The following is a 21,372-nucleotide window of genomic DNA, read 5'->3' on the forward strand; positions in this document are numbered from 1 at the left end:
CACAGCAAGCTGGGTGTTCTTTCCGTTTGGGAAAGATAGTTTGAGTTACTGTTTCAATAGTCTTTTCTACAATTTTAAAGGTCTTACACGACTTGATCTGATACATAAAGCATAGATATTTAGGGTACCTGTCTGCATGATGGACTTTGGAAAGAAATTCATCATTAACGTAGCCAGAGTAGAAAACCTCAAAAAGATATTGAATACTCGGCTTCAAGCCAGTCTCTCAACTACTAAAGACCAGGCTGTGATCTGATGTGGGGGTAGCCTACAAAAGCTGACGGCAGGTTATTTCCTTCCCCAGAAACATCTGTCACTGTCTGAGGGAGGATAATAGGCTAGATTGTTGCATCCATGTTGCCATGCCTGTGCTTTAAAGCCAGTTAAGGGGAGGGTCTAAAAAAAACCCAACCCAGCAGTTTAGTTGGTGTGTCAAGCATACTTAGGCAGTTCTCTGCTCTTCAGGGTACTGATGCTACAGATCTTGGCCTTTTCTCTCAATAGCATACCTTCAGCTAAGTCAGTTTATTTTGCGTGCAATTTATTTCATACACCAACTTTTTGAAATGTTGTTAGCTCTATAAGCTTAGCTCTATAAAGTAAAGAAGGAAGATGGGAGACTCAAGTTTCTCCTTGCTCCAAAGGCTTTCTGAGGTCTGAAGGAAGGAACATGAAAAGGTAAGTCCTAAATTCTCTAAAAAGTGTGTCGTCTTTGAGAAAAGCAACTCAAAATTTCACTTAAGTGAAAATTCAAATGCTTTTCTTAACCTCCTTAGCACCAGTTGAGTCATACTAGCTACAGGTATATTTAATGGTAGAAATAGCATAAACTCACAGGAATGTATAAGAAAAAATGTATTGTTGTTTCAACAAAAAAAGAAAATACACTGGGGAAAAGAATAACATAATGAAGTCTACAGAGTGACATTCTGCTAAAAAGGTATGTGGTCACACTGAGGCAGTCCAGCAGAGGAATTTTGCAGGTCTCAGAGCTGGAATTTTGCCAATTAATCTTTCCTCTGGCAGATTAACACAGAGATTACATAGCCTCTGTGCATTGTTATCCACAGAAATAAAACCTGTAAGAGTTTGTTCACCCATACTCCCCACTTTATTTATCCAGTTTTTTATTTCAGCCACTAACCTGTGAAGAATTTCAGCCTTTAGCTCAGGGTTATCAGAAAGTCATTGTGATTGGATAACATCTGTTTCAGCTTTCATCCATCTAGAACATAAGCATTAATCACTAGAAATGGAGTGTGAAATGGAAAGAAGAGCTAAATGCACATTTGACTCTCAGTGCTCTCAGAGAAAATGCCTGTAGGGATCTGACCAGAGGGAAAACTTTTCTGTGCTATGGCTGGCATTGCCAGCACAGCCTGTGTGAAAAGCCAGTCATGCTATCTAACAGAAATTCTGCCTATTTCAGTTTGGTTTAAAGACACAATAAAACCTTGCCCTAGTTTAAAAGAACTATTAAAACCAACTAACCCCAAAATAGTACAACTGTTTGGTTGTGGTTATCAGAGTGTGGAGAAAAATAAGCCTTCTCTTCTGTCCCCCAGTCACTATTTCCAGCACTGAGACTCGTACTGTAGCCTAGTGCTGCACATGGATAGCTGGGGCCAGGCCCTCCTGGGGCAGCAAAGAAAATACAGGGCTAGGCACAATCTTGGACTAAGGCACGGTGAGCTGACTTAATAGGCCTTTTCCATCCGGAGTTTCTAGATTTTCACAAATCTTGGCAATATGTGATGAAGAACTGTGCTGTTTAATTTTTTATTTTTTTTTTTTACTGGTCTGGCATGCCTCATGGTAGCTGGACTCTGCTTTTTTAAGTCACTTCAAGAACAATTAGTTTTGCCTTCATGGGAGCGATTAGGCATGAGATACCATGAGACTACTTAATTTTCTCTCCAAATTCATTTGCTTGTGTACATTTAAATCTTCATCTGCTCTAGTTTGCCCTTCCACTGCACTTTCTTCTTTTTTTCTGGTAAAGATTTGCCTTCCTGGGTAGAAATATGAGTCTCAAAAAGCTGCTCAAAAAGTTGGAAGGAATGTATAGTCAGCAAATCAGTGTTTATGTGATGTCAGCCTAACAGCTACTGCAGAGAACTGTTCTGTTCCTTCAATGACGTTTGTTAAGGGCCAAAAGATTTACTCCCGTAAGCAAATTTTTGCAGAGTTAAAACCCACACTGGGTGTTTGTGGGCCTTGTGGCTGACCAGGTGTACTTCTCTGACAGCTGAATGAAGAATTTTTACAGCACAATGGGCTGAATTTGCTCCATTTTGTGAGGATTTATGTGCACTGGGAGCCCTTTCGCATTGGAGAACATGTTGAGTGTTACGGAAGCTACAGAAAGCTGGCGCTGGAAGACAGCTATATTCAGACCTACATCATGCTATGTGTTTTGTATGTATTCCATCTTGTAGAGGTGATTTCCAGCTTTGCTTCTTACATCACGAGATGCTCAGAAAACTGACAGTGATTCTTCTCTGAAACCCTGACAGAATGCTTCTCACAGAATTCCTCCAAACCCATAGTGTATAATCATCCAGAGCTAGTAGCTCTGGATGCTAGCTACTTCTGTAATTTTAAAACGTCTTCTTTCATCAACAGCCAGTTAACTGAATTCTTCAAGGCATAATTTCTGTGTAGTGCAATGAATTCAGCAGATTACCTGTCCCTGTTCCCTTTATCACTCTTCCCCCTTGTCATACTTTGAGAGAAACTGTTCTCAGCAACTGAAGCTCTGAAGTCCCTGAAGAAAGGGTTTGCAGCTCAATAAAAACATCCCAACAACCCTTGCCCATCCATCAGGTCAGTGCTACACTTCTGGGGGGGCACTGGAAGTTTCCAGAGCTCAAGAGGGGGTGTCTCTCTGAGAGCAAGACAGAACTGTGTTAACAAGCGCATTATTTCTCAAGCATTTGAAGGCTGAGCCCACACCTAGCTTTTTCCAGAAAAATTACTTTGTTTGGTGTCCTCCCCAAAATTTTTTTGCAATTTCATTGTAGGTAGGCTTAAATATATTTATCTTATGCACACATCTGTATTCTTCAAGCTCTGTATTCTAGGAAGTGTTTCTGAAGGTTCATGTCCTTTGGTCCTTTGATTTCTTGTGTGTGTAGTTGGGAAGTTAATGTTTACTGGCATTACAGTTACAATACTTGAAAGGAAGACACAGCTTACAAGTGAAGGTGAATATCATGCAGCAGAGAGATCAGTCTCTCTTCAAATTCTGCTTATCGACATGGGATAGTTATAATAGAAAGGGAAAGGGAGAGACTTTGAGCCTCTGTAATGAAACCAGCAGTAGTTCTCAGAAGGATGCCTTGTGTCTAAAATCAAGGCCTGCCCTTTTTACTTTATGTTGCTGCATGAATTCTTTAAGCTGACAAAAATCCAGACTTCACCTAAAATCAGAATATTCCACTCTGGTCTAATACGAAACACTCAATTAGACCTGTATAACCAGGAAAAAACCAAAATCTACACAGACAAACTCACAGATATCTATTTATATTAGTCTGGTGTTCAGAAAGATCCCTTCCCATTTTAACAGAACAGAATTTCCTTTTGCAAGTGAACTGAAAGTCTGCCAAGCAACTGCCAGACATTGAATCCTTTGTGTTTTCTGGAGCTGATGCTTTTAACCTGTGCTGTAAGAACTGACAGCTCCATCTCCAGACAGTGCTCTCCCACCTTTCCACCCCCAGCCTCTCTCTACCAAGCATACTTATACCACACCAAGCAAGCTTTTCTTTCTGTTAAAAAAAAAGAGAGTATAGGGGAAGAGAAATTATTGCCCGTTGTTGGCCTTATGCTTTTAGACTTTTATTATTTAGGATATATTTTACTGGCCTTCTTAAAAAGAAGGCATAGAAAGACCTTTATTAGTTTGGGCTTTTTTTTCTAGGCAGGCAACAGCCTAAACACAGAGGTAGAGACACTGTCTCTGACTGATTGTTCTCTTCTCTAAAGGTAACTTTTCTTCTTTGCAGGTCCTTTTACTCTTGGAAAATATATTCCATTCTAAAAACTCACTGGTGCTTTTAGAAAATCCTGGGGTCTTTTAAAGGGAAAAATCTAATGAACTCATAGGAAAGCAATAGAGAAGAACAAATCAGAGACTGTTTTTCTCTGCACATGTTAAAGTGCAATACTGAACTGAAATAAGATGTTGTTATTTATATCAGAATAGGAGCAATTGCAGTTCTACACATGGTAGGTGAGATATTCACCGACGTCAAGAGCTTAAAAAATAAGTAAACAAAGTCTGTAGGAAAGGCTTCATCCTGCAGATGAAGAACTGTAAGCAGGTAAAAGGGTTGTACAGAGAAATTCAGTAGCAGATGCCAGAACTAGGACCTGGTCTGAAGAAGATATTATTTTCCTCACCAGACATCCGTTCTTTCCTTTGGGCTCTATGCTTTATACCAGCTTGCAGAATAGGCTTTTTGAAACTATTTAGTATTCATCACAGATGATAGCCTTGTAATTTTGTAAAAAGTAACATCTGTTCAGGGAGAAACTGTGTGTACATGTATAAGCAGGCTTCTAAGACACGTATTCAAGAGAAGTAACCCGAAAATTTACCAGCCTGTTCAACATAATACAGTGACCCAACCTCAGAGCAACCTTCTCAGGTAAAGTAAAAGAATACATAATGAACTTCAAACCCAGTTGACATCAAATGGTATTTCTTCGTTGCAGTTCTATTATGTTTTTGCTGCCTGATAAAAAGAATCTCCCGCCACTGGCAAGTGGAACTTTTCAAACTTAATCTATATTCTGGACTTCACTCTGGCTTTAACCAGCAGAGTCTTGTGTCCATGCCACTGCTGCTACAGGCCTCCCATAAGCTTTCTAACTCCAGAACTCACAGTTTCATCTGGTTTCACTGGCAAGTTTGACAGAGTTGCGAGAAATAGAGTTTTGCTGCAGAGCCACAAGTTGGCTGAGATGTTTGGCACAGCTCTGATGAAAACAGGATAATTTTAAGGTTTTAATATGACCCCACACCCAAAAAGCTTCATTTGGACTCTGCTCTGCTTAAAAAAAAAACAAACCGTTCTTTTGCCAAGGGTTACTTACAATACTTTTGCAAAGTACTACAGTTAGCTTTCCATATTCAAAAACAACTATTTGTGTCCCCCTGAGATCAGCTAAAGAAAACATTTTATTCTACTCTCTCCTTTATACCCAAGGATCTAACGGAAAGCACAGAACAAGGATTAATTGCATGTCATAGAGTCTTAGAGAGTCTCTTGTTCTGGGTACCAAGAGATCACTGATGGTATTGAACTCTGCTTTCATTCAAACCTGCCTGATCAACATTACTCCTCTAGTTCTATACTCATACAAATATAAATACAAGTAATAACACTTTAACACATTTCACATATCTGTATATTTATTACAATTTCTTGATCTATGTAACCACAGACAGCATTTGTTGTTCAAAACTATGGTGTGTTTCTCACTGACTGCCTTTTGAAAAAGACATCTAATCTTAGAAGCTGGTCTTACTATTAATCCTTTTATCTTTACCATGAGTGTTCGAAGCGCATGGCTGCTACATTTAACATGGTTGATCTTCAAACCAGTATCATAAGACCACCATATGACAGTGTCTGACTGCAGACAGTAGCCTTTGGCTCCATTGCAATGCTTAATTGGAGGCCTGGGTGGAATACGGGACTGCAGTGCTCCAGCTGTGGGTTCTGCTTCCAACAGTGCCACATGTGTGCTAACAACCCCACTTGCCACACAGCTATACCCCCCTGAGAGTGAAGTGGGGACGAGTAGCCATACCCTCACTGCCAGGTAGTAACTGAGGGGAGTGTATGATAGAAGGGCTAAGCAATGTGCTCCAGGGCTTTTCAAACCTAAGGAACTATTACCAGTCAGTATATAAGGTGACATGTTATTCTAAAATCTGTCTCTTTGCATTCAGCAGTATTTTTTTCCACCAGTATCTCTTTTTCTGTCAGCAGCATACTCTTATCTCTCTTCCCCCCCCCCCCTTTTCTTTTCCTCAGACAGATCAGTGATGTGGTTTTGAGGTAAATCTCCACATTGCCTTTATTTACTGCTCTTTGATTCATAGCCAGGGCAGCCTTGGGGTACACGCACCTGGATTCCCTTTCAGTGAAACATCATGGGAAGATGTACTCTAGGAGCATACCCAATTCACTGTAGCTGCTGACAGATACTGGCTGGATGGGACCAGACTAAAGCTGATACAAAGCCAGGTCTCTGAAATGTAAATAGAGTAGATGTTGCATCCTCACTACCAGTTTCTTCACCCTGTAAATCTGCTCCTGTTTCTTAATCTAGCAACAGCGTGAGAAAGCCACATACCATAGCAAGCCTGATTTCAATGTATGAGGGTGTCAGGAGACATAACAAATGGCAGTGGAACAATAAAGTTCATCAGGGCTCAAAACAGCTATGTGTTAATAATTCTATTTTCAAAATGATAGAGCAAAGAACTACAGTTCTCTGTGGTTACCATCATACTTCCCAAGCTGCTATTCCACTATTTCAAGACTTATATAGCTAAATCCAGCCATCCTCTGTGAGACTGCCTTTGTGTTTGGATTTCAGTAGCAGGGATCTAATCAATGACTCTGGGATCAAATCAGGTCCTCTGTGGCATAAAAGAAACGGATGTTTTGCTCTGGACCAAACCTTGGTGTCTTGCCCTTTTGGGCTATAAGTAAGAGCATGGTCTTTGATAGTGTTAGATCTGTTCTGGGGAAACAGGAGTTTTTTTCTTCCAGGCTTCACTTTTTTTGTGCTTTACAATTGTAATTTGTGGTAGGAACACTGGACAGGTCTCCCTGTCTGAAGCAAAAGGAGGACAAAAGTACTGGTATCCCTCTTTGCAGACAAATCAATAAGCCAGCTGCCCTTCAGTGGTAGCAGAAAATATTTTTGTACTTTCTCTTCCTTATCTCATTCAAGCCCCTGTGGCAAGCGCAGTGTTCTGCTCATGGGAGGCATCAACAATAACAAGAAATCCTTAAAATGAATTGCAGCAGTCAAGGAGACTTTTTTGATTGATCGTGGATGGAGACAGAAGATGGATTTCAGAGAGCACAGCAACAAAGAAGCTGTGACATTTATCAGAGATGAGCTGGCTGCAAGAGTGAGTCAAGAGTCAGGCAAAATAAAAGAGGTCAAGTATGAGAACAAACACAACCTGTAATGTTTGGAAGCAGCTGCAAGCTTGGAAATATTATATAGTGTTAATTCAAAGCTACTGATAGATCAGATTTGTGACTCTCTGGCCTGACTTACAGATCAATAGCATATGTTGGGTGTCAGGAACTAGAGTCGGCCATCTATAAGTCAAAATGCCCCTCTCTAGAGAGAATGAAGTAATGAACAAAGCAGAGCCAAGCTGTGACTTTCTGTCTGTGTAGATCCAGATCTGTCTATGAACAGAGTGTCAATCAGTCAATAAATAAATAAATATGTGTAGAGAGATTGGTACTGGCCTATGCAAAGATCTGTGTCTATGTTTATGAGCCTGATAATCAAATCTTTTATAGAAATGTGTTTATATTTCTTCTCACTCTGATATTTCCTGTATGACAATAGTCCAGACAGATTAAACTTGCTGGCACCTGTTCCAAAGTATATCTGGGGCAGGAAGAAAAATAAATCCAAAACCTCTGTCTGTTTATAAAGTTTGATTTCATATGGGCATTTCCCATTAGCGGTTGAGAAAACTTGTGATCATTCAGAAATACATCAGCTATTGATACTGATTTGGATGTTCCAATCTAACCCCCTCATGCAAAGAAAATCATTTACATATATATTTGTATGCATATATGCATATATATACATGTATGTTTTCATTTAATCTTTCAACACTTTATAACAGCTAGCTTGCTCTGCAATTAGCTTGAAATATGACTAAGAACAAGGGCTATTGTAACGTTTTTGAATAGCAGCTTGGTTTTATGTCATCTCTTAGCAAGGGTTTCGATACGTAGCCCAAATTTCACTGGACAGTTTGTCAGATCCTTGATATCTCAGTTGCTTTCCAGCCTGCTGCTAGTTGCAGAAGGAGCCTTGCTCTCTAGATCAGCTCAGCAAGTTAGGCTGCCCTCTGAGGCTTGCACTTAGATACTTACCAGGCCTGCAGGATCAAATCAATGGTGACCAAACTCTGATTGATTTTTCACACCAAAGCCATAATGACAGCATTCAGCTTAATTTGTTTAGACACTTATTGGAAAACAAAACAGATTCATGGTGCTTGATGTGAACAGCCTTCAGATAAGGAATAAGAAATTAGGACCTTGAGTAGTCACAACTAAACCTCATTTGACTCCAGCTGTAGCAAGACTAAGCTGTGCGGAAGAACAGTCTTACCTCCCAACGCAGACCTTAATCTAGGACTTGTGAAATGTGAGCCCCCTTGAGACAGGAGCTTATGTCAGCAAGGGTGCAGGGTAAGTAAGGTGAGCTGCCAAGAAGTCTTGTTTAATATAAGATACCTAAGATCACAAAAGACCTCTTTGGGGTGAGGGCTGGCTAGTAGCTGAAATTACACTGTGTTTAGACTCCTGAAAACCATCCTTGGGGTTAAGGTTGCAGGAAGCAGGGCACCATCCACGCATATGACTGGTCATATAAAGAAAATGAAGCAGGTAAGAACATCCGTGCTCTTTTATCTTGTTACTGGCAGGTCTTTAAAACTGCCTTCAAAGTCTCTGCTACAATCTATTGCTGGAGACTCTTTCCTGAAAGCTCAAACCCTCTTTTACAGGACTGCTATAGCTGTGAGTGGCTTGTGAGCTCTTTGGAGGCTTTACCCACTGGGTGAAATTCCTAGCTATATATCCTCTTTGTTGTAACCCAAAGCCCAGATGTGGACATTTGAAAATTTCTGACCACAGTATGTGGGTGAAGAAAGGGCTTCAGATTGTTTAGTTACTCCATCTTGTCTAGTACTGCTCCAGGCAGGGAGCATGGAGCCAACATGGCCAACATCCATCCTTCACAAGAAATGTCTCTTAAACTGAACTCAAGGCAATCCGTAGGGACTACTGCAGGTAGAAAACACCACATCAGAATTGTGTTACCTACCCATCTCAGCACAGACTGACAAAAAGGATGGGACCTGGCCTGTGTTACTATCTCATGAAAACATTAGCCAGGAGAAAAGCTCTCACCAGCAAAACACTGAGGAAATATTACCTCTGCTAAAGGAGGGAAAAGCCCAGCTAGAAACATCGTCTCAGCAGGGACACACACTAACAGACAGGAGCTGCTAAAGGAAACAGAAGTGCAGTCTACAGTATCAAAGCACAGTGGCTTTCTGCTCCTTTTGATACTTGCTCTTTGCCAGCTGTGAAGTTTTCATGCTGCTGCTTTCATCCTCTGCAATGTGACCTGAAACTCCTTCCAAAAGCTGATACTTCCTGTGTCTGTTACCCTGCAGCCTCTCGTGCAGGCCCCAACTTTCAGCAGTTGTCAGTCGCTGGAAATTTTCCTCTACCTTTTGCCACAAGAGGACTCCAGTCACCAATGGCTCTCAGGGAGATGTCTGTTTTTTTCTAACTTCCCCAGAGGCCCGTTCTAGCAAACTTGCAATTAGGAACCTGGTTTAGCAGCAGCTCTGGTTTTCAAATTGTAAAATGAGCAAACATGTTTAGCTGTGGACTTGCTTTTTTGGAGCTCTGAACAGACAGACTGCTGTTTGTTAACAAATAACTCCTCCCCTATCCAGCCATGGCGTTAAATATTTTTGCTTTAAAAGGAATTTTGCACTGGAAAACACATGTGGGTAAAAGTGATCTTTTGCTTATCATTAATTGTATACAGCTGTGTTGAAGTGTATGGCTAACAATAAAGACCTGTGCTTAATAACTTCTTTTTCATTCATTTGTTTTAAAGCTTCCTGCTTCTTGTCTAGCTATGTGCCATGAGCTTGAGGGCAATGTTAACAACCATTCATATGGTGTTTGATTAATCTGGTTATGGCTGTAGAGACATTTTACTAATTATAATGATAGGAACATGATTGTTCCTCTCAATTTCCATTTTAATAGAGGTCAATAAATATATCTGATGGATTTTATGGCATCTAACAGCCTTTCTATCTGTAAATGGAAGCTTGTGGAACTATAGTAGATATGTCGAGAGATACAGAAAACATGAAGTACAAGTCTTCCTGACACTGCAAAATAAGTACGTATTTGCATTTCACATAGGTGGGCTCTGATCCCTACTGGGGGGAAGAGGAGCTAAGAAGCTAGCAGAAAGTGAAGGACTGAAAAAAGAAGGAAGATGCAGGAGAAAAGTGTTGCAATCATTGCCTAGAGTAAACAGGAAGATGCTGATCTGTCAGTTGCTGCGGCTCACCTCCCTGTCTGCCTTTATCACAGTTTTAAAACAGCACTAATACCGTGTTGTTGCACATCTAGCATTGTCATTAAAAGACATTAGATACTGGTTTTAAGTGTCCTGACTATTAAGCTCTCTGGGTTGCATTATTGGATTGTAAGGACTCGAGTAACAAAACCGAATCACCCTAACTTCGCTCTCCAAGCATTACAGTTGCAACTTACTGCGCTTTGCTGTTTTTGTTACCTTTGCCGGTGATCGAGTTAATAGCAGTTTACAAGCCCTTTTAGAACAGTTATGTTGCTGTGGTGAGAAAGGTTAAGTGTTGCACACACTGGCAAATGCCCAAAGAAAATATCACAGCTGCAGTTCCCCTGAAAGGAAGGCCGGTTTCTTTGCAAAAGAGAATTGAAGCCAAAAGGGACCTCAGACCTAGCTGCCAGGTACATCCATCAAAGAGCTTCTGTCAAAGGGGTAAGTCATATCTGGGGGACACTGATTAATTAGCTTTAAGTTGGGAAGCTGACGTGGTATTAGGACAGAAGTTGGTACAGACAGCAAACCTCACCCCAAAGCAGGGTTGGGTCAGGTGCTCTGTACTCCACAGCTAGGGTTTTATGGGCAGCTCAGGTATACCTGCATGAACTGCAGACAGCACAGCCTAGATAATGATAACCAGCAGAGCTCGAGATGTTTTCTGAATGGCTGTTAACAGAGCAGACACTAGAGGGCTGTGGACAATAATCTTTTAAAATACTAGTGTTTGCATGGTTCAGTTTCCCATCTTTCTGTAGAGTATTTGTGAGGGGAGAACAGGTCCATGTCCTGCCTTTGACAGACAGGCAGGGAAGCGATGGATGTTGCTTTTCTTGTCTAACCCAGACTCTAAGGACCCATCTGGTGCAAGGTCTGAAGACACAGCAAATCAAGTTTCAGGGCTCCCTGGACCACATCAGAAATGCCATGGCTACACAATGCAAATCATCCGTCTGATGTAAATTTTCTCTGATGGTCCAGTTTTATTCACAAAATATTGTCAGTTTTATTGGCAAGCCTTTTGCTCTATGTAGCCACATCACTAAGGCCCATGCGCTATCCTAGAGCACATAAGAAAACATAAAGTGTTATTCTTTATCAGGGTCTCTAACGGTTTTGACAGGAATGTTTTTGATTGCTGAGTTTTTTAAGTGAGCTCTGTGTGGCAATGTGGCACTGAAAAGGCAAAATGTTAATAATCATGGAATGATTGCCTGAGAAGAAAATAATCCAGTGGAAAACTTTAGCCAAAATACTTTAAAAAGAATTTTTAGAACTTTTAAAACAGAAGTCCTTGGGAAGTGGTCTATGAATCCCACTGTGATTCGTGTAGGTATGCTAGAAACCCTAGATCTCTGTACCAAAGTAGCTAAGGAGCTACTTCTGTTGCCTTGGCTGAACAAAACCAGCCTGGGTACAGACAGAAGGATCAATGTCAAACCCATGGTTTAGTGAAAAAGCCATTTGGACCAGGCAAGGTGCTGGCAAACTACCTGGCTGCATTTGAGTGAACCAACCTGAAAAAGCAGAAGGGTGAAGGGAGCATAGGGCACATAGATGAGCATGCCATGGCCTGGAGCAGACAGGACAGGAAGAAGCCAGGAGAGGCAGAATGAGCCAGGGTAAGCTGCTTTGGCCTCCAACACAGTAGCTCCACCTGGCAGTGCCCTGAGCCAGGGTGACAAGTGTGGCCTTGGCTAGTGCTTATTCTAGCATCTCTGTGCAGTGTCCTGTCCCACTGCACAGCACAGGCTTGTCCTCAGGGTAAAATTTTGGTGAGGACTAAGTCAAAATCCTAACCAACTTGAAGGCATCTGGAACAACGGCAACTCTCCACACCTTGCAGATGATGGCAGAAATTACTACACATACAGGTGAATGTAATAATTACCTCCCTGTGCAAGTGATTCAGGGGCTTGTTTAATGGGTAGAGAAGGGCTATAGGGGCTCTTGAATAGCAGGGACACTTTAGGCTGTGTGATCTGTTTATAGTCCTGCTTTGTACTAGATTTTTTAGGAAAGAGCAAAAATAGAGAATTTTCTCTTGAGTACCATATTCCTAGCCAGGTACCTATTGTTCTATGTACCACCAAGCTCACCAGAAGAAAATTAGCTACCTCTACTAGGTAATGTTAGATATGTGGGGTAAGTGATGTAAGGTGATGCCTGACAGTCTGTGGATGGGCTGTAGTTTGCTGGAAGCAGTAAGTGAGAGAAATTGTGTGTCTTGGTCCAAGTGGAGCTTGTAGCTTTGGATGATTTTAGGTTTTTTCTCTTGGATCTGGAAGACCTTCTCAGCTAATGAGTTGTTACTCTTCAGTGTTTGAGGCTGGCATTCTAGGTAGCATGAGGAACATCAGTGCTTGTCGGTCTTTGTCTTAGTTTAGAGGCTGCACACAGTAAAAGGAATCTAGCTTTTTCTGTGAAGGGTGGCGTAGCAGAGCACTCCAGGCATCTGGTTTAACACTTCTGGTTTCAGCAGCATGACTGAAATTTTGCAGCAAGGGCTCAGCTGTACTTGGGTGATTCTGACTCTGATGAAAGTCAGATGTGCATGTTGGTCATGTTATTCCCTCATGTGATTTCTGGTTTCAGAAAGTTTGAGCGCCTTTTAACTCTGTTACTCTGAGTTTGGATGTACTTTTGGCATTACCTATTCCTGTGGCCAAGAAGGAGGTGTGAAGTTCCACTTGGCATCCTGTTCTTGGTCAAGCTTTCAACCATGGGACCCGCACAGTGGAGGGAGGGGAAGCAGCAGTTGGATGCGTGTAGCTGGGCTGTTGTCTGCCTGTGATGTTTTACCAGGTATTCTACTGCCTGCAAAGTCACGCTTCCCCGGAGTGGCAGGCAGGCTGCGACCAGGGATGCTATGATTGGGCTGTCCTCCTCTTCTGGAGGAGGTTAGGGGGGTCCGTGCTTGCCATGGGATTGATTTTTCACTCTGATACATAGGCAGAGCTGGGAACGTGCCCGGCTGCGTGTCAGGGCTGCATATTGCATGGGCGCCTTTGAGTCACAGCGTCGGAGGAGGCGTATGGCTGGATGCTGAGCCAAAGTGCTGCTGCAGCTGGAGGGCTTCAGCGTGCCGATTTCCCCAGGTTGACTTTTTCTCATTACCTTGTGCATGTCGTCAGTGAACCCTATGGATGGCGAGTTGCTTGTCTGGGGGGCTGGGTGGTCCGCGTGATTTTTATTTAGGGGGTTGGGTTTGGTTTTCTTTTTCATTTACTCTGCCTTAGCTTCAGCCTCTCCCTGTGTCGAGGAGAAGAAAGAAGCAAACCCTGCGGGGGTATAACAAACCAAACCGAGCCAAGCTCCAGAGAGGAGAGGCCGAGCGGTCCCGGGGAGCTCCCGCGGGGCGGCGCGGAGGGCTGAGCACCGCGTCCGCTCCGCGCCGATCCCGCTCGTATTTTGCACGTTTCCTTTGTTTCCTTTTTTTTTTTTTTTTTTTTTAATTCCTCCCTTTTTTGCTTTTCCTCCCCCTTCTGTTTTTTCCTCTATTTCCCCCTCTCTTCCCTCCCTCCCTAGCGCGGTTGGATCAGTCTTTTGGTATTTCCTGCCGCCGCCTCCCCCAGTAGCTGTCCGACCGCGGCCCGCCGCGCAGCGCTCTCCGTGCTGCGGGGGGGAGCGGCTGCGCGGGGCCCACCCGTGCACCCTCCACCCCACCGCACCCAACGCGTGTCCCGGCGGCGGCGACGCGGGGGGTGCGGCGGCAGGGCGCGGCGTGCTGAAAACGGCACCGCGCAGGGGTCTCGGCCGCCTCAACCAGGTAAGATGCGCCGGGCTCCAGCTCCTCTAGTGGGTCGGCTGTCTCCGAGCCTTTTATCCCCCGCTCAACCCCCAAAGCTGCACCTTCACCCCCAATGCCCCCCCAAACCGTCCTCCCCAAATAACCCTCGCAAAGCAAATACCACCTGCCCCTCAATTACACCAATAACATCACTTCCCCATTCCCCCTAAAGCCAGACCCTCTCCTTGTCCCCCATGCAGCCAGGCTGCCTATTTTGAAGCATAATGTGGTACCCCAGAGTCATCTTAAGAGCAAATTATTTCAGTTAGAGGCTGAGCTTTGACAGCTCTCGGAGGGTAACCCTTCTGCCTCTGCCCAGGCTTTGTGCCCAGGTTATGCTTAGCAAGGCAGTTTTACCATTTCTGTGTGTACCTGTTGCAGTTTGGGATTTGGCAGTGGGCACGCTGGGTGCCCCCCAAACCCGGTGTCATCTCTGCATGGCAGGGCTGCACAGCTGGTGTGTGGCAGCGTGGCATGAGGGTTTGAGGGCTGTCAAGGTGACATCGTTTCTTTAGACATGTGGGCATATCTGGTCGGTGGAACCCATTTTTAATGTATTTCTTCCATGGTACTGAGGAAATCATAATCGGATTGTCTGCACTGTTAACTGGCTATGTGTGAGGATGTTAATTACCTTTCTATAGGCACTTGTACAGATACTGTGCTGGAGACCATTTGCATTATTGTATGAAAACCATGCAGAGTTGAGTTTGGGAATGCTTTTAGCTTACACCAAGTGAAGTGAAGCAGCATTCCCAGAGAAATAAATACATATAAATAGAACTGTCTGGATCAGAAACCATGGTGGGTTGTTTTTTTTTTTTTTGAGTGCTATGAAAACCTGAAGTGTTACAGTGTGAAACAATTGTTTAACATGAGTGAGGAGGAAACTTCTTTGAGTAGTCACCTTCTCACTTTATCCAGCTGCAGCAGTATCTTTGTTGTCAAAATATTCCTTTCCTCTCTTTACACAAGACAGTGTCCAGCAAGGTCTGTACAGCAGAGAGCAGCTGCTGCATTGGATGTGTCCCTATTTGCCACCTTTCCTCTTTGGCAGCAAATCTCAAAAGAGGTATGAATGGGGAGGGAAAGTCTCAGGCTTTGCTCTGTGGTGGCTTCCAGCCTGTGCATAGTAAGCTTTCCTGTTCAAAGTGGAGAATGGGTGTTTTATCATAGAATCATAGAATAGTTAGGGTTGGAAAGGACCTTAAGATCATCTAGTTCCAACCCCCCTGCCATAGGCAGGGACACCTCACACTTTTCTGCAGGGCACCTCATGGTGATATAGTAGATGACCCTTAGAGTATGCTCACAACCGGCCTGGTGAAGAGGGTGATGTCTGAGGTGGGCCAAAAAGATGTGAGGACAGCAAGGGAGTCTGGTTTGGCACCAGGGGTGACTTTGTGCCACTGTTGATCAAGGTAGGAATGGCAGTTCTTGATTCAAGGGGAAAAATGCAGGCCTTAAACATATTGGCAGCCTGTTTTGGTCTGAAGTGGATGATGTGGGCCTAAGGATTGATTTAATCACGGTGCTACATGAATGTAACTGAAAGGCAGATATACTGCTGTAGTCCTTTCACCGTACTTAATATAAATTCCATGTGCTTTATTGCAACACTGATTCATCAGGAGAGAGTGGGAGGGAGGGTTGTACAGTACAGGTGGTTCAGTTTCCATTGCTAGGTATTTAGCAAGATGTTTTCTTAGCTACAGCAGGGGAAAAAAACCAGCTCTTTGTCTGATACTGTGCTGTAGTTTGGAATCTGGGATATCTCTATGGAAAGGCTATTCCTATAAACTGTAATGGGCAGTGTTTGAGTCAATGTGCTGTGTTCAGAGAGAAACTGACTCAACCAGTTCCTGTTATGTTCATAGATCATAAAAACTTTAGTTAAGCTGATCTGAATTGGGTTAGATTCACTTCATGTCCAAGGGACCTGTTACTCGCTGGAGGCAGTCATGAGACTGTCACTGTTGCCAGTGGCAAAGGTCTTTTAGGGCTGGATCAGGGGCTTCAGAGGTGAAAATGAGACTGCCTGGAAGCATGTCAGGAGGGTCCTGCTGCTTCTGAGCCGTGGAGCACAGACCTTGCTCTGAAACTTGTGCTGTTTGATCTCCTGTTTTATTTGGCGAAAAAGCTGCATTTAGTGTATCTTCTCCTGACCTCCCTGCCTTTGGAGCATTAATAGCACAGTGTTATCTTAGCCAGAAATGCTGCTCCTTACTTCTCCACTCTTCAACATGAGCAGTCTCTGGCAGCACATTGTAGGTGTTTGTGCATGTCTGCTGTGGTTACTAAGGTAAAGGAAACACAAGAAGCAACTCGGGGGAATGGGAACAAACAATCCAAATGCCAAATAAATGCCGGTTTGGGCAAGAATGACAGTGATGTGCTATGCCAGCCTGTCTCAGGGTTGAACTGGGCTTGCTTGCTCCTTGCCTAGGCTCCTTACTGTCATTGCTGGCATTTGTGCTGTGCTTTCCAGAGCATCCAGCTTTTGAGACTGAGCAAACTCCTCCTAGGTGCTATTGCATATGGAGCTCACAGCCCTCCTTACCAAGCAGTGCGGCTGTGGGGCTTTTAATTGTTTAGGGCTGTGTCTAAATCACAGGTTCTGCCCTCATCCCAACCCTTCCCCACCACTGTGGCCCTTTCTGGCCATGCAATGAGAGAGGAAAGAGACAACTGTCTGAAAAATACCCTTTTGATAAACTGCTGCTGAGCCTCTGTGGAGGACTAAGGAGCAGTGTACATCCTGCCCAGGCCTTCCTGCCTGCTGCTTTATTGCTCCAGAGGACGAGCTGCTGAGGACTTTCTCCCAAATCCCAAGTAGTTCTTACACCTGTCTGCAAGCTGTCCTGGTTTTGTAGTCTCATCTTCCCATTGTACATGCCTGCCTTCTTCATGTCTTCTCCACAAGGTGATGAGTTACTCTTTAGGAGCAGTTTTCCTGCCTGCAAAATTTACTACCAGGTGACACAGCATATTTTAGCATACTGTATATTTTAAACCAGCATTCAATTAGTAGCTTCTCTCCTTTGCTTCTCTGGAGGTAGTGGGAGCAAAATCAATTCATGGATGCTATCTCCCAAGCTTGAAATGTGAGATCAGGTGAGCCAGGAAATAGCAAAATACTTTCTAATATAATGCCTGCTCATCAGGAGTATTTTATTGAAGTAACTGTAATCTTGGCTTTTGAGTCCCTTGGTGCTGATTTCCACATTTCTGAATTACTGGAATACTATTTCAAGGTGTAGGGGTGTTGTGCTTGCATCGGGCTCTAGGTACCCTTTCCCCCCCCTTTCCCCCCCCTTTCCCCCCCCTTTCCCCCCCCTTTCCCCCCCCTTTCCCCCCCCTTTCCCCCCCCTTTCCCCCCCCTTTCCCCCCCCCTTTCCCCCCCCTTTCCCCCCCCTTTCCCCCCCCTTTCCCCTTCTATGACTTTTAGCATCAGGAGAGAATCACTTTTATGTAGGAGGAGGAGGAGGAGACTGAGGCTTTTTGACACTTTATCAGACGTTGCACAGTTCAATCAGTGAGTTGCTACTGGCTCATCTGTAAAATCCCTGAAAGCCGAATGTGAAATTGCCACTGGAATTGCTGGACCAGTAGGGTTATTCTTTCAAGTGTCTGGCATGAATACAAATAGATGAAATTTCTATTTTATAAGATGAATCTTTCTGCCTTTTCTTGCTGCGTTGCTTTGAAACAAACCTTGTGCAACACTGCAAGCCTGATAGTTGCTGATACAATAAATATTTTTTCCCCCTTACCTTCTTAAGAAAAGAAATCTGGATTTGTAGGTCATTTTGTGACCATTTATTTCATATGTGGGTCAAATACAATTTAGGTCTTAGTAATATCCTTTCTTTTTTTTTTTTCTTCCCCCTCCCCCCCCCCCCCCCCCGTAGTAAATCCTCGGATTACAAAGGCTTTCTGTGAATGCTGAATGCACCATACAGATTACAGCATCAGTGGGCAAGGCAGTAATTTAAGCTGCCTTCCATGGAGCTCACTATCAATCTAGAGGAGGACACAGGTGTGTTAGACATGAAATACAGAGTCTTTGTATTTTGTATTTTTGAGCTTGGTTTAAAATAGATTTTTCTTATTTCCATTTTAACATCTGTTAATTTGGCCCAAACTCCTTGTCTCGCTCTGTCTTTGTAACAGTGCTCACTGAAGAGATGTAGTTTGATAAGGATTAGTAGTTTGATAAGGATTGATAAATGGATTTTTTTTGTTTGTTTGTTTTAATTCAGGTTCAGTGGATGCAAATCAGGCCCCATATTTTTTTGACTGATGATCCACCAAAGCTTCGTTGCCTAGAATCAAGCTCCTGTTACCACTTAAATTTCTCTGTGGACTCCATATCACAGGAGGCACATTGGCATCTGTGCACTTTGGGAGTTGTAGTTGTGGATGGGGCTGGAGGCTGTGTAAACCAAGCCCAGACTGTCAAGCATATAACCTGTTGTTTTTTTTCAAACCTGGTATTCAAGTTCTGGCATGTGGAAACCCTCAGCGTAGGTGCTTAAAGCTTTCTTTTCCGAGAGTGTGAGGTGCTGAGAACCTGGGAGGATCCCCTAGCCCTGAGCGTATCTGAGAAGTGTGGTACAGGGTCTCCTCTTCCTTAGTTCCCAGAGCAGGTACATGGGCAGGATGTGTTAACATCAGCTTCCCAGACATTTTCCATCTTCTCTAATGTCTGCTTGGATTACATATTTTTTCATGTCAAGGTCTATCTTTTATTTTAAGTTCACACAATGTCCATTGCACTCTGGCCTTGGCTTCTGCTGTTGGACTGTTCTGTAGTATAAATAAAAATAATCCCATTGTGTAAGCAAGATCCTGAATAACTCCTCTAAATTAGTGAAGAGAGACAGTGCAACAGTGCCAGTTTTATTTTCTTCTCCCAACAGGTGCATCCTCATGAGGAAATAAAAGGTAGGTAGGGAACAAGTGAGAATACTGAACAACAACCAACTGTGACTCAGAAGCAATTTAACCACAATAATCCTCTCAGTGCTAAAGATTCCTGTTACCAGATATATACGATATACTGTTCTCTGCTATAAAGCTGTCGTCAGCTGACATCACTGTGTTAACATAAGCTTTGCTGTTACCCACAAGATGCACAGTTAGCAGAGAGCAGTTCTAGTGCTGGCTGCTTATTATTGCTCATGTTCTCCTAGCTGTTGAACAACAATATAATAAAGATATTTCCTGCTTAGTATTTTATTCCTGATGGCTGGTATGCTTACATTGGGTTAAAAATGCTTCTAATATCAGTTCAAGTGTTACCAAGCCACTGTCTGATTTATTTATGAGAGCATAGAATGATCATTTAACAAGTGCCTCTCTTGGATACATCTTGTAGGTGCTTTGTCTTTTCTTTTCTTTTTCCTTTTTTTTTTTTTTTCCCCCTGAGTGGCAGTGTAGAAATTAATTGTTTGAAACAGACTGAGATTCCAGGGAAGGTCTGTGTTTGGGATTTTCATATCCTATCATGGTACAGATGTGAATAGGCATGAAATCCATGTACTTTGCCTTCACAAACAAAATCACTCTGCAGTGAGATTGATCTAAATAAGGATTTGTTTGTGTGAGTCGGTGTTTGCAGAACTGGATCTTCCGAGTGTTTACCTCTTATCACCATGTGTTTATTAGATGGCATGTAAATGGACATAGCTTCTTACATGATTTCATCTTGGCCTCCTGTGTTGCATCTGACATCATGGTCCTCTTGAAGTCTCTTGTTTTCCCATTCACTTCATGGCTGCCAAGTGCTTTTTATCCAGTGAGTGTCTTGAAGAAATCACATCAACAATACATTGCTAGCTGGAGAGAACTTTTGCTGAAAGCACACAAAGGCAATAATTTGCCTTGTTGTGTAAAATGCAAATTTTTTCCTCATATAAAAAGAAAATTGTTGAAGTGAATGATAGTGAACAGAGGATTTGTGTTCAAGTACAGTCTCTGCAATGCGAAAGGGACATTATGCTTTCCTTAATGAGATTCTCCTATTTTCCTTTGGAGATGTGGAATTCAATTTGGAAATAGAATTTGAACAATTTTTATCTGAACATCTTGCTTTTCTACTCACTGAACCTTATTGTTTAATAGCTAGATTCACTTTTAACTGATTGCTTCATGAAGGTAAGATAATAGCTGAAAAAGTAAGACTTTTTTTCTAGACACTATTTAATTTACTGTAATTATATTAAGTGCTAAATTGAAAGAGGCTTTTCTGGTTAAGATGAGGATAATAAATAGTTGTGCATTATTACCGCGGCAGGGGAAAAAAAGAGGAGATTTAAATTTTGTTCCAGACTGAAAGAAAATCTGCATCAATGTGGTCCTTAATGTATTTTCTCTATTGCTGACTCTTTTTTTTCTAGAAGAGCTCTCTGCCCTTTGTACCTCAGAGATGCAGCAGTTTCTGAAAGGAAACAGCAGGCACTCCAATTGAAAATGACTGTGGAAATAAAGTGAAAAAGCAGATTCCACCTTCAAGCCAAGCCTGGAGCTGCATAAGCAGGGGCACTGCATGGAAAATGCTATTTCAAGAGTCAGCTCTGAAGGCACCGGATTGTACTATGGCTCCCTAGAGGCTCTGCTCCCTTTGTGCTACACTCACGCTGCAGAGCAAGGTGTAGCTTGCTGCTGTTTTCTGCTTGTAGCAAGTTGCAACAGCTCGGGTCCCTGGGCTGGCTGGGCTAGTTGAGTGGGTGCATGCCAGCTTGCTCTGCCATCCACCAGCACCTACTTCTGCTCTTAATTTGCTTGGAGCTGCCGGCAGCTTGCGTGGACAGTTGCTTCCCTCTGGCTCCCTTGTTTGAGTGTCTGAACAAGTCATAAGGTGTGCAGAGTTATAAATACTATGTAAAAACTCGCCAGCTCTTTGTTTTGGCATGTTTGGTGCGAATGAGTGGCGTCTATGTTTTTAACGTGGAGCTGCTGTAAGCATACCGTGCCTCTTACTTGGAACAGGATTTCACTGGGTCTTCAGACGTTGAAGCTGTCAAGGGGAAAACAAAGTGTGTTCCTTCCTTTGTTCACCTCTGTACCCTAGGATCCAATGTGCCACTTCTCTGCAGTGTTGCCTCCACTGGCTTCCTTTGCTGTCTTGCTAGGGCTGCTGCCAAGCTGATCCACAGGGACTTGTC

At 43.1% G+C, this 21,372-nt stretch overlaps 1 protein-coding gene across 5 annotated transcripts in view; it reads left to right on the forward strand.

Moving 5' to 3' along the window:
• The window catches only part of OSBPL5 (oxysterol binding protein like 5), a 177,310-nt gene that overhangs the window by 23,640 nt on the left and 132,298 nt on the right, over positions 1-21,372 (forward strand). The window contains exons 1-2 of one of the 5 annotated variants that reach the window (XM_061463061.1): positions 13,218-13,533; positions 13,942-14,182. The exons of 1 other annotated variant lie outside the window; for it this stretch is intronic. In XM_061463061.1, the coding sequence (XP_061319045.1) occupies positions 13,456-13,533; positions 13,942-14,182 (319 nt within the window). In that variant the 5' untranslated portion in view covers positions 13,218-13,455. Of the gene's footprint in view, positions 1-13,217; positions 13,534-13,727; positions 14,183-14,813; positions 14,821-21,372 lie in introns of those variants that run through there. 3 more of the 5 variants (XM_061463069.1, XM_061463063.1, XM_061463068.1) reach the window with 3 other exon arrangements.

This window comes from Pezoporus flaviventris, unplaced genomic scaffold (genome assembly GCF_033815535.1).
Source record: "Pezoporus flaviventris isolate CSIRO_AGI_PZ_B2104156 unplaced genomic scaffold, CSIRO_AGI_Pfla_v1 ptg000036l, whole genome shotgun sequence".
NCBI classification, from domain to species: Eukaryota; Metazoa; Chordata; class Aves; order Psittaciformes; family Psittacidae; genus Pezoporus; species Pezoporus flaviventris.